Source organism: Amblyomma mixtum, chromosome 8, assembly GCF_055824585.1.
Source record: "Amblyomma mixtum isolate Tamu chromosome 8, ASM5582458v1, whole genome shotgun sequence".
In the NCBI taxonomy this organism is placed as follows: domain Eukaryota; kingdom Metazoa; phylum Arthropoda; class Arachnida; order Ixodida; family Ixodidae; genus Amblyomma; species Amblyomma mixtum.
The window spans coordinates 20,935,900-20,950,822 of NC_143019.1; the positions used below are offsets into that span (position 1 = coordinate 20,935,900).

A 14,923-nucleotide genomic window follows, 5' to 3' on the forward strand; every position below is an offset into this window, starting at 1 on the left:
CAGGTGTAGAGCAATCTTGTATGCCTTCCTGAGAATACAGTCGGCTTGCTCTCGCTCCGCCTTTGTTGTAGCGTGGTAGGGCAAGGAGTACATAACTCTGCTAACGATTAGGCTGTTGACGAGTTTGAGGGTATCTTCTTCTTTCATCCCGTACCTTCTCTGAGAGACTCTACTGATCATTCTGCCAACCTGCTCCGCGGCTCTTCTCAACAGGCTGATGGTATGGCTGCATTTTAGGCTGCTCTGCAGCCACATGCCTAGGATTCGTACCATGTTCTGTTCTTGGATCAGTTGCCCCTCTAGAACTACTTCCAGCGAGGCTTTGGTAGGATTTCTTCCGATCCTGATGATTTCCGACTTCTCCGTCGAACATCTGAGGCCTCTCTCCCAGACGTAGGTCTCTACGCAGGTCGCAGCTTCTTGTAGTCTGTCTTGCTTCTCCCCTAACGATCCTTGGGTGACCCACACCGTGATGTCGTCGGCATATATCGCGTGTTGGATGCCCGGGATTTCCTTGAGTCGTCTTGCTAGCCCGATCATCGCCATATTGAACAGGACGGGCGATATCACGGAGTCTTGGGGTGTTCCTTTGCAAGGTGTGGTGGAGACGTCGCTTCTCAGCTCGCCTAGTCCCACGGTCGCTGTTCTGTCGCTCAGGAAGGCCCTGATGTAGTCGTGGGTTCTTCCCCCGCAGTTGGTGTTGTTGATGCCTTCCATGATGGCGGCGTGGCTCACGTTGTCGAAGGCTCCCTTTATATCGAGGGCCATGACAACTTTTTCGCCACTTCTCGGTATTTTCTCGAGTACTTCCTCCTTGAGTTGGAGTAGTACGTCCTGCGTAGACAAGTGGGCTCTGAACCCGTACATGCTGTCTGGGTACAGTTGGTTCTTCTCTAGGTGCGACTGGATCCTTTTTGTGATTACTTTCTCGTACATCTTGCCCAGGCACGACGTGAGGGAGATCGGCCTGAGGTTCTCGACCTGGAGTTTCTTGCCTGGCTTCGGGATCATTACCACTACCGCGTGTTTCCACTCGGCCGGCACTGTTCCTTCTTGCCAGAGCTTGTTGAAGTAGGCTGTGAGCTGATCTATGGCTCCATCGCTGAGGTTTCTTATGAGCGAGTTCTTAATTCTGTCCGCCCCCGCTGCTGTGTTTTTTGTTGCCGACCTGATCGCCTCGACGACTTCCTCTCTCGTTATGGGCCGATCCATGGTTGGATTCTCTTCGCCCTGGTACTCTTCTTGGTAGCTTTCGACCTGGTCTCTGCCGTAGCATTTGACCCGGACTTCCTCGAGTAGCTGTTCGTCCGTGCCCGTGTACTGGTGCACCAGCCTCTGAATCGATTTGCCGCTTTCTGATTTGTTCTTGCTCGGGTCCATGAGGGACCTGAGGATCTGCCACGTCCTGGCCGTGCTGAGGGTGCCGTTCAGCGCGTTGCTGAATTGCTGCCATCCTTGCCTAGCCAGCTGCGTTGCATACTCCTCCGCTTGTTTAGTTATTTCGGCTATTTTAATCTTTAGCTTCCTATTGAACTTCTGTCGTTTCCAATGCTTGGTGAGCCCGCGTCTCGCCTCCCATAGCTTGAGGAGCCGCTTGTCCACCTCCGGAGTTTGTTCGGTTCTATCCACCTCTTTAGTATAGAGTTCTTGGATCTGTCTGAGTTGCTGGCTCCACTCCTCCGCAGATACAATGTCGCCCTTGATCTGCTTGCAGTGTGCTCTGAAGGCGTCCCAGTCCGTTAGGCGGACCTTGCCTATTTTCCGCTTGATATTGTTTGCGGTTGTGCTGATCCTTATTATGTGGTGGTCGCTTCCAAGGTTCTCGAGCAGGTTCTCCCATTCTGCTTGTCTGGCGCCCCTTACGAAGGTTAAGTCAGGGCACGTGTCTGGACTGACGCTGTTCCCCTGTCTAGTTGGGTGATGTTCGTCGGTTAGCAATTCGCACTCTGCCTGTTCTGCTGCAGCGCAAATGCCACGTCCCTTCTTGTCGTCTTTATTGTAGCCCCACCTCGGGCTCTTGGCGTTGAAATCACCTGCTATTACTAGGGTGTTGTTCCCCGCTAACTTTTTCGCCTCCGTAAAGAGCCTAATAAAGTCCCCATCTTTCTGTCTGGGCGGGCTATATAGGTTTATAATATAAGTGCTTTTAGATCGTGCTTTCTTTTTGGGGATTATCTCCGTGATCACGTGTTCGATCCGGGTGTCCTCTATTTCGTTATGTGCTATGGCTACTACTTGTTTGCTAATGAGAGTTGCCGTACGGCCATTTTCCTGACACGTGTAGCCCCTAAGCGTAGGGGTGCAGTTTGTTTCCTGTAGCATAATTACGTCTGGTGGGGTTCCTCTGGCATAGATGAATTGCTGCAGGAGGCCTTGTTTTTGCCTGTACCCCCTGCAGTTCCACTGCCACAGCTCTAATTGTTGGAGGCGTTCTGCCATGATGGGTTACCATTATTTGCGTTGGGGGTTTCTGTGCCGAACCTGCGTTCGTTAAGTAGTCTGTCTCTAGCATCATTGGTTATTCTCTGTGTGTTTTGGCTCTTGATGTGCGTCCTGACATTCTGTTCTAACAGGGCAAACTTTTGTTGTCCCTGCTGCATTTCGCTTTTTAACTGCTGCATCTGCTCTTGCATCTGCCTCTGCATGTTCATCACGAAGGTTTTAAGCTCATCGTTGGAGGTCCCTCCCTCGTGGTGTTGTTGCCCCGTCTCCATCGCCCTAGGCGGTGGGGTCTGAGTCCTAGGCGGTGCATAGCCTGTCCTCGATTCACGTAGTTCTCTGATTACCTCGCTTAGCTGCTTCCTAAGCTGCTCAAGTTCACGTTTAAGTGTCTTATTTTCCTCCGCTAGCTGTTTCTCGCGTGCGGTTTGTGTGTTGTTTGTGTTCGAGTGCGGAGCAAAGAGTGATTTGGGAGGGCCGTCTCCCCAGCTCACCTTAACGCCGCCGCTCTTCTTCTTTTGCTGTTGCTGCCCTTGCGTCTGCTTCTGCTGTTGCTTGCCGTTGCTGCCCAAGGGTGGGAAGGACTCGTCCCTTTCGGATCCCCGGCTCTGGCTCCGGTTCCGGCTGCCCCCGCGGCTGCTCCGGCCCGACTCCTGACTCTCGTCACGGAACCATCTTGGTTTTCTTCCCCGGCTGCGGCCCCGGCTACGGCGTTGCTGCTGCAGGGAGCCCCACCGCAGCTCGCTCGCCGACTTGAGTCGCTGTTTGCAGTCTCTCGTGCCCGCCACGTGGTCGCCGCCACACAGCAGGCATTTGGGTGTGCATTGGTGGTCTGCCGCCGGGTTCTGGAGTCCGCACTGTCTGCAGGCCCTAGTCTCCGGATTCGGGCAGACGTCCATTCGGTGCCCCTGTTGGCCGCAGGTGTAGCATACCTGCCTCGTGGGCCGGTACGGGTAGCACCAAAATTCTCCGCTGTGGTAGAGAACTTGCTTCGGGAGGGTGGGGCCGTCGAAGGTGATGATGGCCGTGCTGGATCTCCCGAGCATTCTGGCTGTTAGGATCTTCACGCCTTGCGTGCGAACTCTGAGGCTTGCCTTGAGTTCCTCGGGCGAAGTCTCCGGATCCACTCCGTGGATCACCCCACGTAGCGTGCCTTCCGGCGCCGCCACGTGTGCGTTTACGGCGTAGTTCTTGCCTCCGAAGCTCAGCTGCTTGATGCGCATAATCTTCTTGGCCGCTTCTTCGTTGCTGGTGCTCACAATTATGATGTTTGATCCATTGCGCAGCCGGATGATCAGGTCTTCTTCCTTACATCCCCGCTCGGTAGCCGCGACTACCGCCCGCGCCACGTGGTGTTGGTGCAAGTCTCTGACTGCGAGTCCTCTCGGCCGGAGGACGATTTTAAAGTCGTCTCTGGGGAGCGGAGGCAGGCGTCGCCTCGGCGCTCCCTCCCTCTCCTTCTTCTCCGCCGCAGCTGGCGCGCCAGCTGCGTTCTTCGTCGCCCCTGAAGAAGGCGCGCAATCTAGGCCGTTTCCCGCCAAAACTTGCTGCTTGCCGCCGCCATCTTGGCGTTTCCTTTGTTTCTTCGACATGGCGACTATCCAGTCGTCTTCTTTTTCTCTGTCGATTCCGCTTACTTGTGAGCGTTGGATCGGTGAGGTGCTGCTTCCCGGGGCTTGGATCCCTGCTGCAGCGAGGCCGTCTCGGTCTTGCTGCATGTGGGCCACTTCGATGGTGTCGTGGAAGTCTTCTTCCATGTTTTCCTGGGATTAAGCCGAAAATCTTGTCGGTCCTAAGGTCACGGGTTGGTCGTAGCTCGGATTTCTCGTTCGGGACATCGCTCCGATGCGTCTTCACCGCGGGCCGAAGCCGGGAAGGCCGCGGAGCCCCGTACTTAACGCCTTGCCGACCACGTGGGAACTTCAAATGCCGATAAAATCCGAAAAAATAGACCCACCGGCTTGAAATTGGTATCCTCGTGGTCCTCTTCACTTCCGACGTCGATTCCGACCAAAATTTCGGTAGTCCGATGGGATTAACCGGGTCAAAGGACCCCAAAATCACGGAGCGCATGTGAGGCACGTCCGCACTCTTCGGCGAACGCAGCGTTCCTCCGAGTCTGCGGAACTCGCGCCAGCATCCAAGGAATACTCGGCCATACTAGAAAACTATAGAGGCAGAAGAATGCGATATCCCCCATCGCACAAATCTCTCAACAGAGAGGAAGGGGACAATTACAGACAGGCTCTTTCCCAAACCGACGTATATTAAACAAAATGCACCCTACGATATACGCGGACTTCCCCAGGAGTTGCATGACGACTCCCAGTGACCTATGAATGTAAAGTAAGAGTTACCAATTTCGCAAGTATGGGCATTAATCCATTATCGCTATTGCGTAATATCCTTAGGGCGGAGATTAAGTGTTCCCTGCAGTTCTTAGCTCCCGTTCTCAGCTTAGGCGAATATAGTCCATGAACGACTGCGAACCTTTGCCCGAACATGATGCTGAACCTGCCGAAACTTCCAATTCAAATGGTATCCAGGTGGGAGCACTCCACATTCGAAACAGGCAATAGCCGATAGCAAGAAAAAAAAGGGGGAAGCTGTCTTCCAGCGCACTCGTTTTTAGGAACAGGGTATCTTATATGCATAGCGCAAAACAGATAAAGACGACACAGAACAGAATACACAGGAAAAGCGCTGACTTGGTAAAGTGGTGGTTTTTGAGGAAAGGAAATGGCGCAGTATCTGTCTCGCGTGTATCGGTGGACACCTGAACCGCGCTGTCACGCCGCAGCTAGCGTGCGTCGTGGTAAAGTGTGAGGAGTGTCGCCGAAGGGGAGCAGGAGGATGGATGGAAACAACTTTATTACACCAAAAAAAAAAAATCTTCCAGGGTGGTCCCCTACTGGTCCAGGAGTCCACGGGCTTGCGCTTCACGTAGTACCTGCACACTCTGGGAACCCTGGGAACGAGACGGCTCACATGAATGCTCGAGGTTTCGTCAGCCGAGTAGGTGAGCCGGACGTCCCGGGAAGGTCCACGAGAGATGGGCTGGTATCCTTTCATGACATTACTACTCATTTCAGACTTAACCGGAGGATTTACCCACCCCCGGACAAGCAATTGGTGAAGGCGCAGGAATGCGTCTGGCGCCGATTGCAGACCAGATGTTTCTTCAACCCATACGTGTTGAGCAAAATCTACCCGGACATTCAGCCGGAGTGCAAATGGTGTCACGAATTGGCAACCTATGACCACGTATTATGGAGCTGTAGCATAGCACCGCCACCGGCGGACATTATGCGTGATCCTTCCCTCGAGCAGTGGGAGGCCGTGCTGGCCAGCTCAGACCCGGTCGTCCAGACCAGGGCCGTGGAGTGGGCCACCCAGGTCGCCGTCAGCCACGGGTTGATGGCCATCTAACACGGAATCGTCCACACATGCTCTCTGACGAAAATAAAGTTTTTCCATCCATCCATCACGTAAAGCCCGATCCACCAGCCATTTCTGGCCGGCGGGCTGAGCGGTCCGTAAAGCAGCCTCCCAGGAAGAATGAGTGGGATTGGGGATGGGGGGTACTGCCTTTGGGGCAGGACATTCCCAAAGGTAGTGGAAAAGTGTAGATCTGGGCACGCCACAGGTGGTACAATCAGGATGAAGGTGGGGTGAAAGCATGAGAGACGGTGGGGGGAAATAAAACAGCCTGTCTGTAATTGTCGCCATGTGGCGCTGGATGAGGGCGACAAGGTACTGTGGGGTGGTGGCAGTGTCATGCGGCTGAGTTTGTAGAATGTTGTGATTTGATGATATGTATACAGGACCGATGTAGCCTCTTTCGCAGGGTTGGGTGCCTGATCATCCGGGGTCCGGGAGGAGAGTTCTCGGGACAGCGCATGAACGCGCTCATTACCGGGGATCGAGGCATGCCCAGGGACCCACGACAGAGTAACCATTCGGTCGAGAGAGGTGACTGTGGCAAGAATACGCGTCGCCACGCCCTTTAGGTAGTGGCGGTACGCGGCCTGGGAATCTGTGCAAATTTCGGTTAAGTTTTTGTCAATGGTGGAGTGGGCCAGAGCAAGTGCGATGGCTGCTCCTTCCGCTTCTGCTGGCGAATTAGTCCGGATAGTGGCGGCGGCCCCCACTGTGCCGTCTTCATAGGCTGCGACTGCCGTGAAATATCCTGGTTTCGAATTTTGTGCCGCGTCGACATAAAGGATATCGGAGCGGTTGCTGTATGTTTTCGTGTAATGGCTCGCTCGTGCCTGCCGCCTACCCTGATGGAGACTAGCGCTCATATTGCGCGGTAGGGGCTTCTGATATATGTGATCCTGAGTGCGCAGAGAGATCATGTAAGAATGCGCAGACAAAAGGGAAGGACTGAAAACGGCGTCGCGCGCAAGTGTCGTGCTTCTCGGCCCCATCGAGTTGGGAAATGGTTTGTTCTCGGAAGTCGGTTCGAAACCCGAGACGACGACAGGACGGCTGGGGTGGACACGCGCTGTGCTTGTTTTCGTTCCTGCTAGCTGGCTAGAGCGGCTAACAGTGGAGCGTGTGCTTAAAATTGTGTTTGTTTCTTCTTGTTGTAATAGCTTCTAGTTAGCCACGGCGGCTTACAGCGAGGCGTGTGTTTTAGACTGTGTACTTGTCTTTTTCCTTGTGACCTCTTACTTCTAAACGATGGCGGGAAAGTCATCTATTGGATAAAAAAGTAAGTTTTGGCGGGAGGATTGTCTATTGGCTAAGGATGGAGGTTTTGGCGCGAATGTGACGAGATGGGTGCGCGCGAAGGAGAGCGCCGAGGTTGGGTGTGTGGCAGCCGGACAGATCGGTCGTGTGCGGCCGGTGGTGGTCCCGGGGCCGAGAGCGTAGAGTTGTAGACGCGAGTTACTTGAGCGGCGGCCGGACGGGTTGGCCGTGTGTTGGCCGGCGGTGGTCCGGAGTCGTGGAAGTTTGAGTTTTTACTTTTAGTTTGAAGCGGAGAGGCCGAAATCTTTTCGGCATATGTAAATCAGTTGTGTATATATTTGTATTAAATAGTTTCTTGATGGAAGCCTTCCAAGTGCCTTATCATCCGAAGACCTGCACACCTGTCTGATCTCACCGGTAGCGAAGTACGTCCCCAGGGTCACTCACGAGACCCGCCCTCTACCACTCCACATCAACACGAAAGAGAACAACATCAACATCAGAGAGAGAGAGGGAGAGAATTCGTGACTCGCGCCCTAAGGGAAGGAAGGTGGAAGTGAAAGAAGAAAGAGAAATAGGTGCCGTAGTGGAGGTCTCCGGAATAATTTCGACCACCTGGGGATATTTAACGTGCACTAGACATCGCACAGCACACGGGCGCCTCCTGTGTTCCGCCTCCATCGAAACGCGGCCGCCGCGGCCGGGTTCGAACCCGGGTACTCCGGCTCAGTAGACGAGCGCCTTAACCACTGAGCGACCGCGGCGGATAGGCGTTAACTTGCAACTTTGTTTCAGGAAGACTACAAGAACTTCGAACCATCTAGCTCGAACCAAACTTCTGTTGGAGCAGGGTATGTTTCCAAAATCCCGGAGTGTATACGTTTCGATCACTAAACACATGGAGTGCTTACAATTTTCAATGGAGACATATTTCCAACGCAAAGCGTACTAACTTGATATAGTTATCAATGGGAAGAGGCTTTTAAGCGCAGCGTCAGCGGTCGTGAGGCTAGCAAATATAGGAGATTAAAACGTGTGTTAAGATCTTCGTAACTGCTGTAACTTTTCATGTTTTGAAGAAGGTATTAGTGCCCGTTTCCAACCGTGAGTATTCCCTATTGTTAAAGGGGGATATCTACCCCAGAGCTTGGGCAGCAGTGTTAAGTAAGCGTTACTACCCTAGTGCTGCCTTACTTACTGACTTAAGGATACAACCTTGTGCACAAGATAAGGGCCATAATCATTTTACTCATTTTCAGTGCTCCTCTAGTGCTCGGCTTGACAGGTTTTCCCTTTCAGCAGATATGTTAGCCAGCGTTTTTGGTTACTGGGTGCGGCCCATATTCGTCAGTGATCCCTGCATGGTGTTTTCAGATAGGGAGGTACAGTCGGCGCATATTCCATCCTCGATGGGAGCTGTGGAAGTTGAATAGCTGTCTGCTCTCAGATAAAATATTTCACTGTGCTGTATCTACTTGCTTGAAGGACACATGGTCACGAGGTGATCTCTCAGTTTTGCAAAAAGGAGGCTTATTTAAACAAACAAAAACTTGGCTATTGAGGCCTCAGCAACAATCGCGTTTTTGAAGAGACGTCACCATCGTGAGCTCGGGCGTACTTTAATTGAGCTGCATGAGTTAGAGAGGATTAGCCCGGGTGCCTATGTAGAAGATATCATTACCGTAGAATCAGAGCTTTAACAGTTGGAAACAGAAAGATTGGGGCCTCGATAATATCTAGGTCCCGTAGGCTGCTGTTGCCAAAGAAATGTTGGAAATTCAGTATGGTGGTTGCACGTACAGCAATAGTCCTGGTATTATTGATTATTTCTTTGACTATTATCGGCGGCTGTTTGGGGGTTGTGTGAGCATAAATGTGAGATCAGATTACAGTCGCTTATTCGAAGCCGTTCCCCGACTTGACGATAAGCAGCGTGCTGCAGTGGAAGGGCCTATCGCCTTGGACGAAATGAAATCTGTAATTTCTGACCAGACGGCTCAGAAATCTCCTTGGCCAGGTTAAATTGCTAGCGAGTGCTATAAAACATTTTCCCCTTGCCTTGCGCCTGTTTTGGAGAGGTTTTTCAGGCTTCTTCTCATGTTTTTTTTGCCCGCACTTTCTATTCCGGGCACACTGTATTAATTTAAAAACGCACAGATGCAAATCGGTTGAAAAAAGTTGAAGAATATCGTCCAATTTTCCTCTTAGATTACAAACTTTTTGCAAAGATTCTTTGTAATCGTCTGCAGCTAGTTGTCGCTGACGTAATAGGCTCGCATCCGGTCTGCGGTATCAGAGGCCGCAACATCCATACCCATATTCATATTGCACGTTCGGTATTGTAGCCATATCAGATGAGACCGGCCAAGTAGCTCTTATTCAGATTGACCTTGCAGAGGTATTTGATAAATTTCGTCACGATTTCTTGTTTGCGGTCATAGAGCATGTAGATATTGGAGATAGTTTGCTTGGGGGCATAAGATTCTGCTATAAGGAGTCCTAGAGCTAACCAAAATCATCTCCCGCCGCCGCGGTGGCTCAGCGGTTATGGTGCTCGGCTGCTGACCCAAAAGACGCGGGTTCGATCCCGGCCGCGGCGGCTAGAATTTCTTTGGAGGAGAAATTCTAGAGGCCCGTGTACTGTGCGATGTCAGTGCACGTTAAAGAACCCCAGGTGGTCGAAATTTCCGGAGCCCTCCACTACGGCGTCTCTCATAGCCTTAGTCGCTTTGGGACGTTAAACCCCATAAACCAACCAACCAACCAACCAACCAACCAACCAAAATCATCTGTTCGCCAAGGCTGTCCATTCTCGCCTTTGTTGTTTGCCCTATATCCTGAACCCCTTTGCCTCAGTATTATAAACAGCACTAATATCCGTGGTATCTCCCTCACACAATGTGAAATAAAGATTTTAGCCTACGCAGATGATGTCGCCCTCTTTTGTTCTGACAGAAAGAGTGTACTTGAGGCATTGCATTTGATTGAACAGTTTTGTGAGTTATCAGGTGCGGCTCTTAATTTACATAAATTCAAGGGATTTTGGTTGGATCATTGGGGTGCGAGGCCAAGTCTTTTTGGTGGCATAAACTGGGACTGCGGCGCCCTTCGGTACCTAGGGGTTCCTCTGCACAAAATTCGCTACATTGGAGTCTGTTGGGGTTCACGGATAATGCCCATGAGGCGACAAACGCAGAAATCGATGGGTTGGGAACTAGGAGTGTTTGCTCGGGCTCAAGCCTGCAATGAGCTGCAGGTTCTCCACTGTGCAGGTTCTCCACTGTATGGCGCTTCTAATGGGAACCCATGCGTCCTGACAACCTGTTTCTTTCTCTATCATCTGGTGGAAAAGGCCTTGTTCACTTAATCGTGCATTAACTTCTTTCGCCTTTTTTCTTTTCTAAATCGGCAAACCACACTATGTGCTTATTAGGCGCCTTAGTGCTTATTTGCCTTTCCTGTTCGCACCGACTGGACACACTCGTGCGGGGCCTTTATGGGGATTCCTTAAATAAGTTGCTGACACCTTCAATTTCCTCACTGTACACTTTTGTTTAGGCTACCTGTATAGCCTCTCCAGAAGGCAGATGACTCAAGTACTTACAGAGTATTTGTTTCCTGTACCTTTGTATCGCAACCTTTTCTGGAGTTCCTTGACATCAGTGTTTTAAAACATGTTAAGCGAATGTGCAAAAACGTTCTTTAAACTGAACACATCGAAGCTGCATGCCAAGGCATGGCTTCATGCTAAGGAGTCGTTTGTGCCATGGACGGTGATATGCCGCCTGTGCAGTGCGCCAGAGACAACTGACCATTGTTTTATTCTGCGCAATGATGCTATGTTCTTCTGGGGCATACTGCAGCGAACACTTAAGAAGGACATTGAAATCACACCCTACTGTATCCGTTTCCAACCTGCGGAGAAAAACTGTTGTGCCATGTGGTCTGTTTCTATTAATGGGTCTATATAGTCTCTGGAAGAGCTGTATGATGGACCGCCACGCCGAATCACCGCGGTAATCGAAATCTTCGTTCTGTGAGCAGCGCGCTTTGGTGCGGGGAGTATGTGCTGCGCTAGAAGAGCCACACATATGCTATATAGATGCATGTGTGTGCCTCCCAGGCTTTTAATGTTTGGGAAGGTGGAGTCGTGCAGAATGGTGGGAAAGTATCACATAGCCTGGCATTTTGTGGCAGTAGCATACTCAGACTTTCCTTTTCGCCACTATTTCAATGCAATAAAGAAAAAATTACCGACGATTACGTTACTTCCTAATGCGAAATTTGAGCGCAGCAAATAAGCTGTTTCACCTTTTCGATAGATTGAGGCAAAGAAATCGAGCAACACATGTATGCGCTATCACAGAATTTTTTTTTTTAGCAGACGGAGGACTTCCATCGGTCGTCTCGCTCATGGCTCAGAAAGAACTGGCAGATAATTTCGCAGTGGCGAACGGCAGCGGCAATTTCGGCTCGGGCGGTGCACATATACAGATCCGCCGCCACCGATCTGGCTCTCTGATTGCCACCGCACAGGGCGAACGGCAGCGGCAATTTCGGCTCGGGCGGTGCACATATACAGATCCGCCGCCACCGATCTGGCTCTCTGATTGCCACCGCACAGGGGTTGCATTGGAGGAGGAGCGAAGAAAGGAATTAAGTTCGAGCCGGCGCTTTGACAACCGGAGACTCGCAGGAAGAGGGGGGAGGGGGGCGGCGTGTACACCCAGCGGCAAACGATGGGGGCAGAAGCGCGCGTAGCAAGCGGACAACACGATAAAGGGAGGAGGGAAGAGATAGCAGCGACTGACTGATGCCGCTGACGCCGATAGTGAGTCAACCCCAGCTGCGGATGAAAGGGGGGCGGAGCTGGTTACGAGGCCGACGCCGACGACAACGCCGACGACGACGCGAAACCCAGGAACGGACGCCAAAGAGCTGCGCTCTAAAAAAAATGCCCTTTATGGGATATGCGTCGCGTGCCCGCCTGGAACGCGGAAGGCCTGTTACGAGCTCCTATGACGGACAGCTTCTTTTTACGAATGAGGTCACGTGAGAATACCGCTTCCTGTGGACACATTCAGCGAACAACTTCCGGTGAAGGATTTGCTTTCGCATGAGGCGTGTAATGCTTTCGTATTGAAAACAGATCCTCTATAAGTTCTTAAGCCGTGACAGTGGCTTAGTGGCTATGGAATTCGGCTGCTTAGCTTGTAAGGTCCAGGGATCGAATCCCTGACGTGGCAGCGAATGCGAAAACGCCTGTGCGTTGCGCGATGTCAGTGCACGTTGAATAACACCAGGTGGTCGAAACTAATATGGAGCCCTCCAATGCAGCGTCTGGCATAGCCAGTGTGCAGCCATGGGACATTAACCCCGCCACCAAACCATAGCGCTCCAATTCCACGTATAGCTTTCACTGTGTTTGCGCTACGTATATGTCGTACTTTCGGTTGTACACTGGGTCTCCGAACGCCGGAGTTAGGGGCAGTGAATTCGGTGCCCGATTATTTCACTGGGAAAATAGTTCGACGTCCCCCTTTTTGCTGCAGGCTTTAGAACGACTGATAAGGCGGCTCGTTGCGAGTTCCATTTTTATTCCCAAAGTAAAACTGTTTGAAGGGCTAGTTGGTGCCTCACTCTCTTACGTAATAATTCAGCGGAACACATAACAATCATAAGTAAGACACAGGACGACGCGCTACTGACAACAGATATTTTTTTTTCAAAGGCACACAGATATGATACAGGCAGCCAGTCACAACGCTTATCAGTTCCACAAAACGTCGGAACCATGTGGAAGGTCATAAAAGCGATAAAAGGAACACGTCTGACAAACAGGGGTGAAAATTGTTAAAAGCGAACGATGCATCTTTATGAGGTATTGCAAAGTAATATAACACGGGGTGTAATGCACCAAAGAAGCATGCTTGATTGGATGACGTTATGAAGGCGGTAAACTTAAGATGCTTTAGAAAGTAATAAACAGCATAAACCCTTCGGAGATGGCTGCGAGCTACAAACGTTCAGGTCTGTGTAGATAGCATGTCACGAACACGTTGTCATTAAGCCCTTGGTGTCAGAAGTTAGGTGGAAAGCTATATCGAAATAATTAATGAAGAACATTGCCCTCGCTTTTCGTGGATGTCAGAAGGTACAGAGGTAATTACAGTCGTGTCGCAGTGACAGAAACAGTGAAGAATCATTCTGCAATCAGCGCAAAAATTGTCAACGTCTACTGTCAAAGGTGATCACAGCTTTCGAACCGACCCTAAAAATAGAATAACATCTAAGTGGTTCATTTTAATCAGGAACATGAAAGGACGGTCCACATCAAAACACACAGCTTCGGCAGAGTTTGGACGTTGTAAAGCCGCTTTCGTTCTCTCCCCCTCACGCTCAGTGCCGTCCTCGATGACTCGGACGAGCGCCCTGTGGACCACGTCAGAGACGCCAGGTGTACCTGTCTCGAATGCGCCGGAGAGGTCGGCTGTTCCTGGCGTGAACAAGTCCTTGACGCCGAGGTCCTCGAGAGTCTCCCTCAGAGCCACGCTGCGCTCGATTCTGAACTTGGGAATAGTGAGTTCCACGTTGTTCACCAGTGTCATGCTTGCTAGAAGCGCAGATAGGTTGGCTGGAGTCAGGCTCTGTTCCAAGTGGGACAGTCCCTGGACGTCGTCTGGAAGGAGGATGACCATCGACATCAACTGTCCCCTGTATGGGATCTCAAGGGCACGGGCGCCTAACTCTTTGATTTCTCCGATCTTAAAGCTTCTGCGCATGTACATCATGTTTAATTGCACAGCTTTGTGGTAGTTGAGACGGAAGTTCTGACGCATCGTATATGCTGGGTGGAAAGGCCACTGCCAGAAGCCCCTGAAGCAGGTGGCACTGAGATGAATCAACGCCGTGTTAGCATCCACTCTTCCGGAGGGAAGGATTTCTTGGATCTTGGACGCTGTTTGCTCCGAAACCCAAGCGTTGGCTTCGCGCCGGACCGACTCGTGGCTGCTTTCGAAGTCGACAGACATAATGGTGGCCCCGTAAAACGGTTCCACAAGGGCTCGGTAGCTGCTATGGATGGTAAACTTTTGGTCGCTGTAAATGCGGTTGGCGGCGTAGAACGTGACGTCGGGGGCGTAGCCAGATAGAATAGTCAACAGTTCGAAGAACTGCTTTTGAATTCGGTACTTGCTCGCCTTGAGGTTTAGCGCAGCGAAGATCTGTTTGGCCGTGACGTTGCAAGCACCACTGGCGAACATGGCGAGTGCGCAGGCTATGCTGAACGGCGAGCATACGATGTTTTCGCTCTGGTTTGTGCGGGCCTGCAGACGCTTGTACAAACTCAAGGAAAACTTGAATAGAGACTCGCGTTGCGTATGTGACAGCATGCCTGGGCCGATTCTGCAACAGAACGAGTACAGCAAAATTAAAAAGTCAGAGACACCTTTGGTTTAAGGCGAATGCCACAGCACTCAAACTTTTCAAATGATGCAAACTGGAGGAAGGAATGATCGGTCTGTGATGTTAACGCTGCAAACAAACAAGAACAATGGTCCAGGAGCCTCTGCAAAAGTTCTGCTGTGGTGTTCTTCGAGACAGGGAAGACCTTTGTACTTAATTGCAAGTTTATATGTGGTTAAATTTGTACGGCGATCCCGATATTTATGCCTTACTTAAAAAAAGGGGAATTTTTTTTTGTCTAACCACGTAGAAAAAACCAGCAAGGCTGGATGACAGTACGAATTTGTGTAAGCGTTGCAGACGATCTAAAAAACTTTGACAGAGC

At 51.1% G+C, this 14,923-nt stretch overlaps 1 protein-coding gene and 1 pseudogene across 1 annotated transcript; both read right to left on the reverse strand.

Moving 5' to 3' along the window:
- Positions 1-2,132: 2,132 nt before the first annotated feature.
- Positions 2,133-4,548, reverse strand: LOC149331618 (uncharacterized). Its single transcript, XM_089556793.1, has one exon. It carries the CDS (start codon positions 4,194-4,196, stop codon positions 2,415-2,417), a length of 1,782 nt encoding a protein of 593 aa, XP_089412919.1. The 5' UTR covers positions 4,197-4,548; the 3' UTR covers positions 2,133-2,414.
- Positions 4,549-13,385: 8,837 nt separating this feature from the next.
- LOC149331619 (iris pseudogene) lies at positions 13,386-14,525 on the reverse strand (annotated as a pseudogene).
- Between the last annotated feature and the right edge of the window lie 398 nt (positions 14,526-14,923).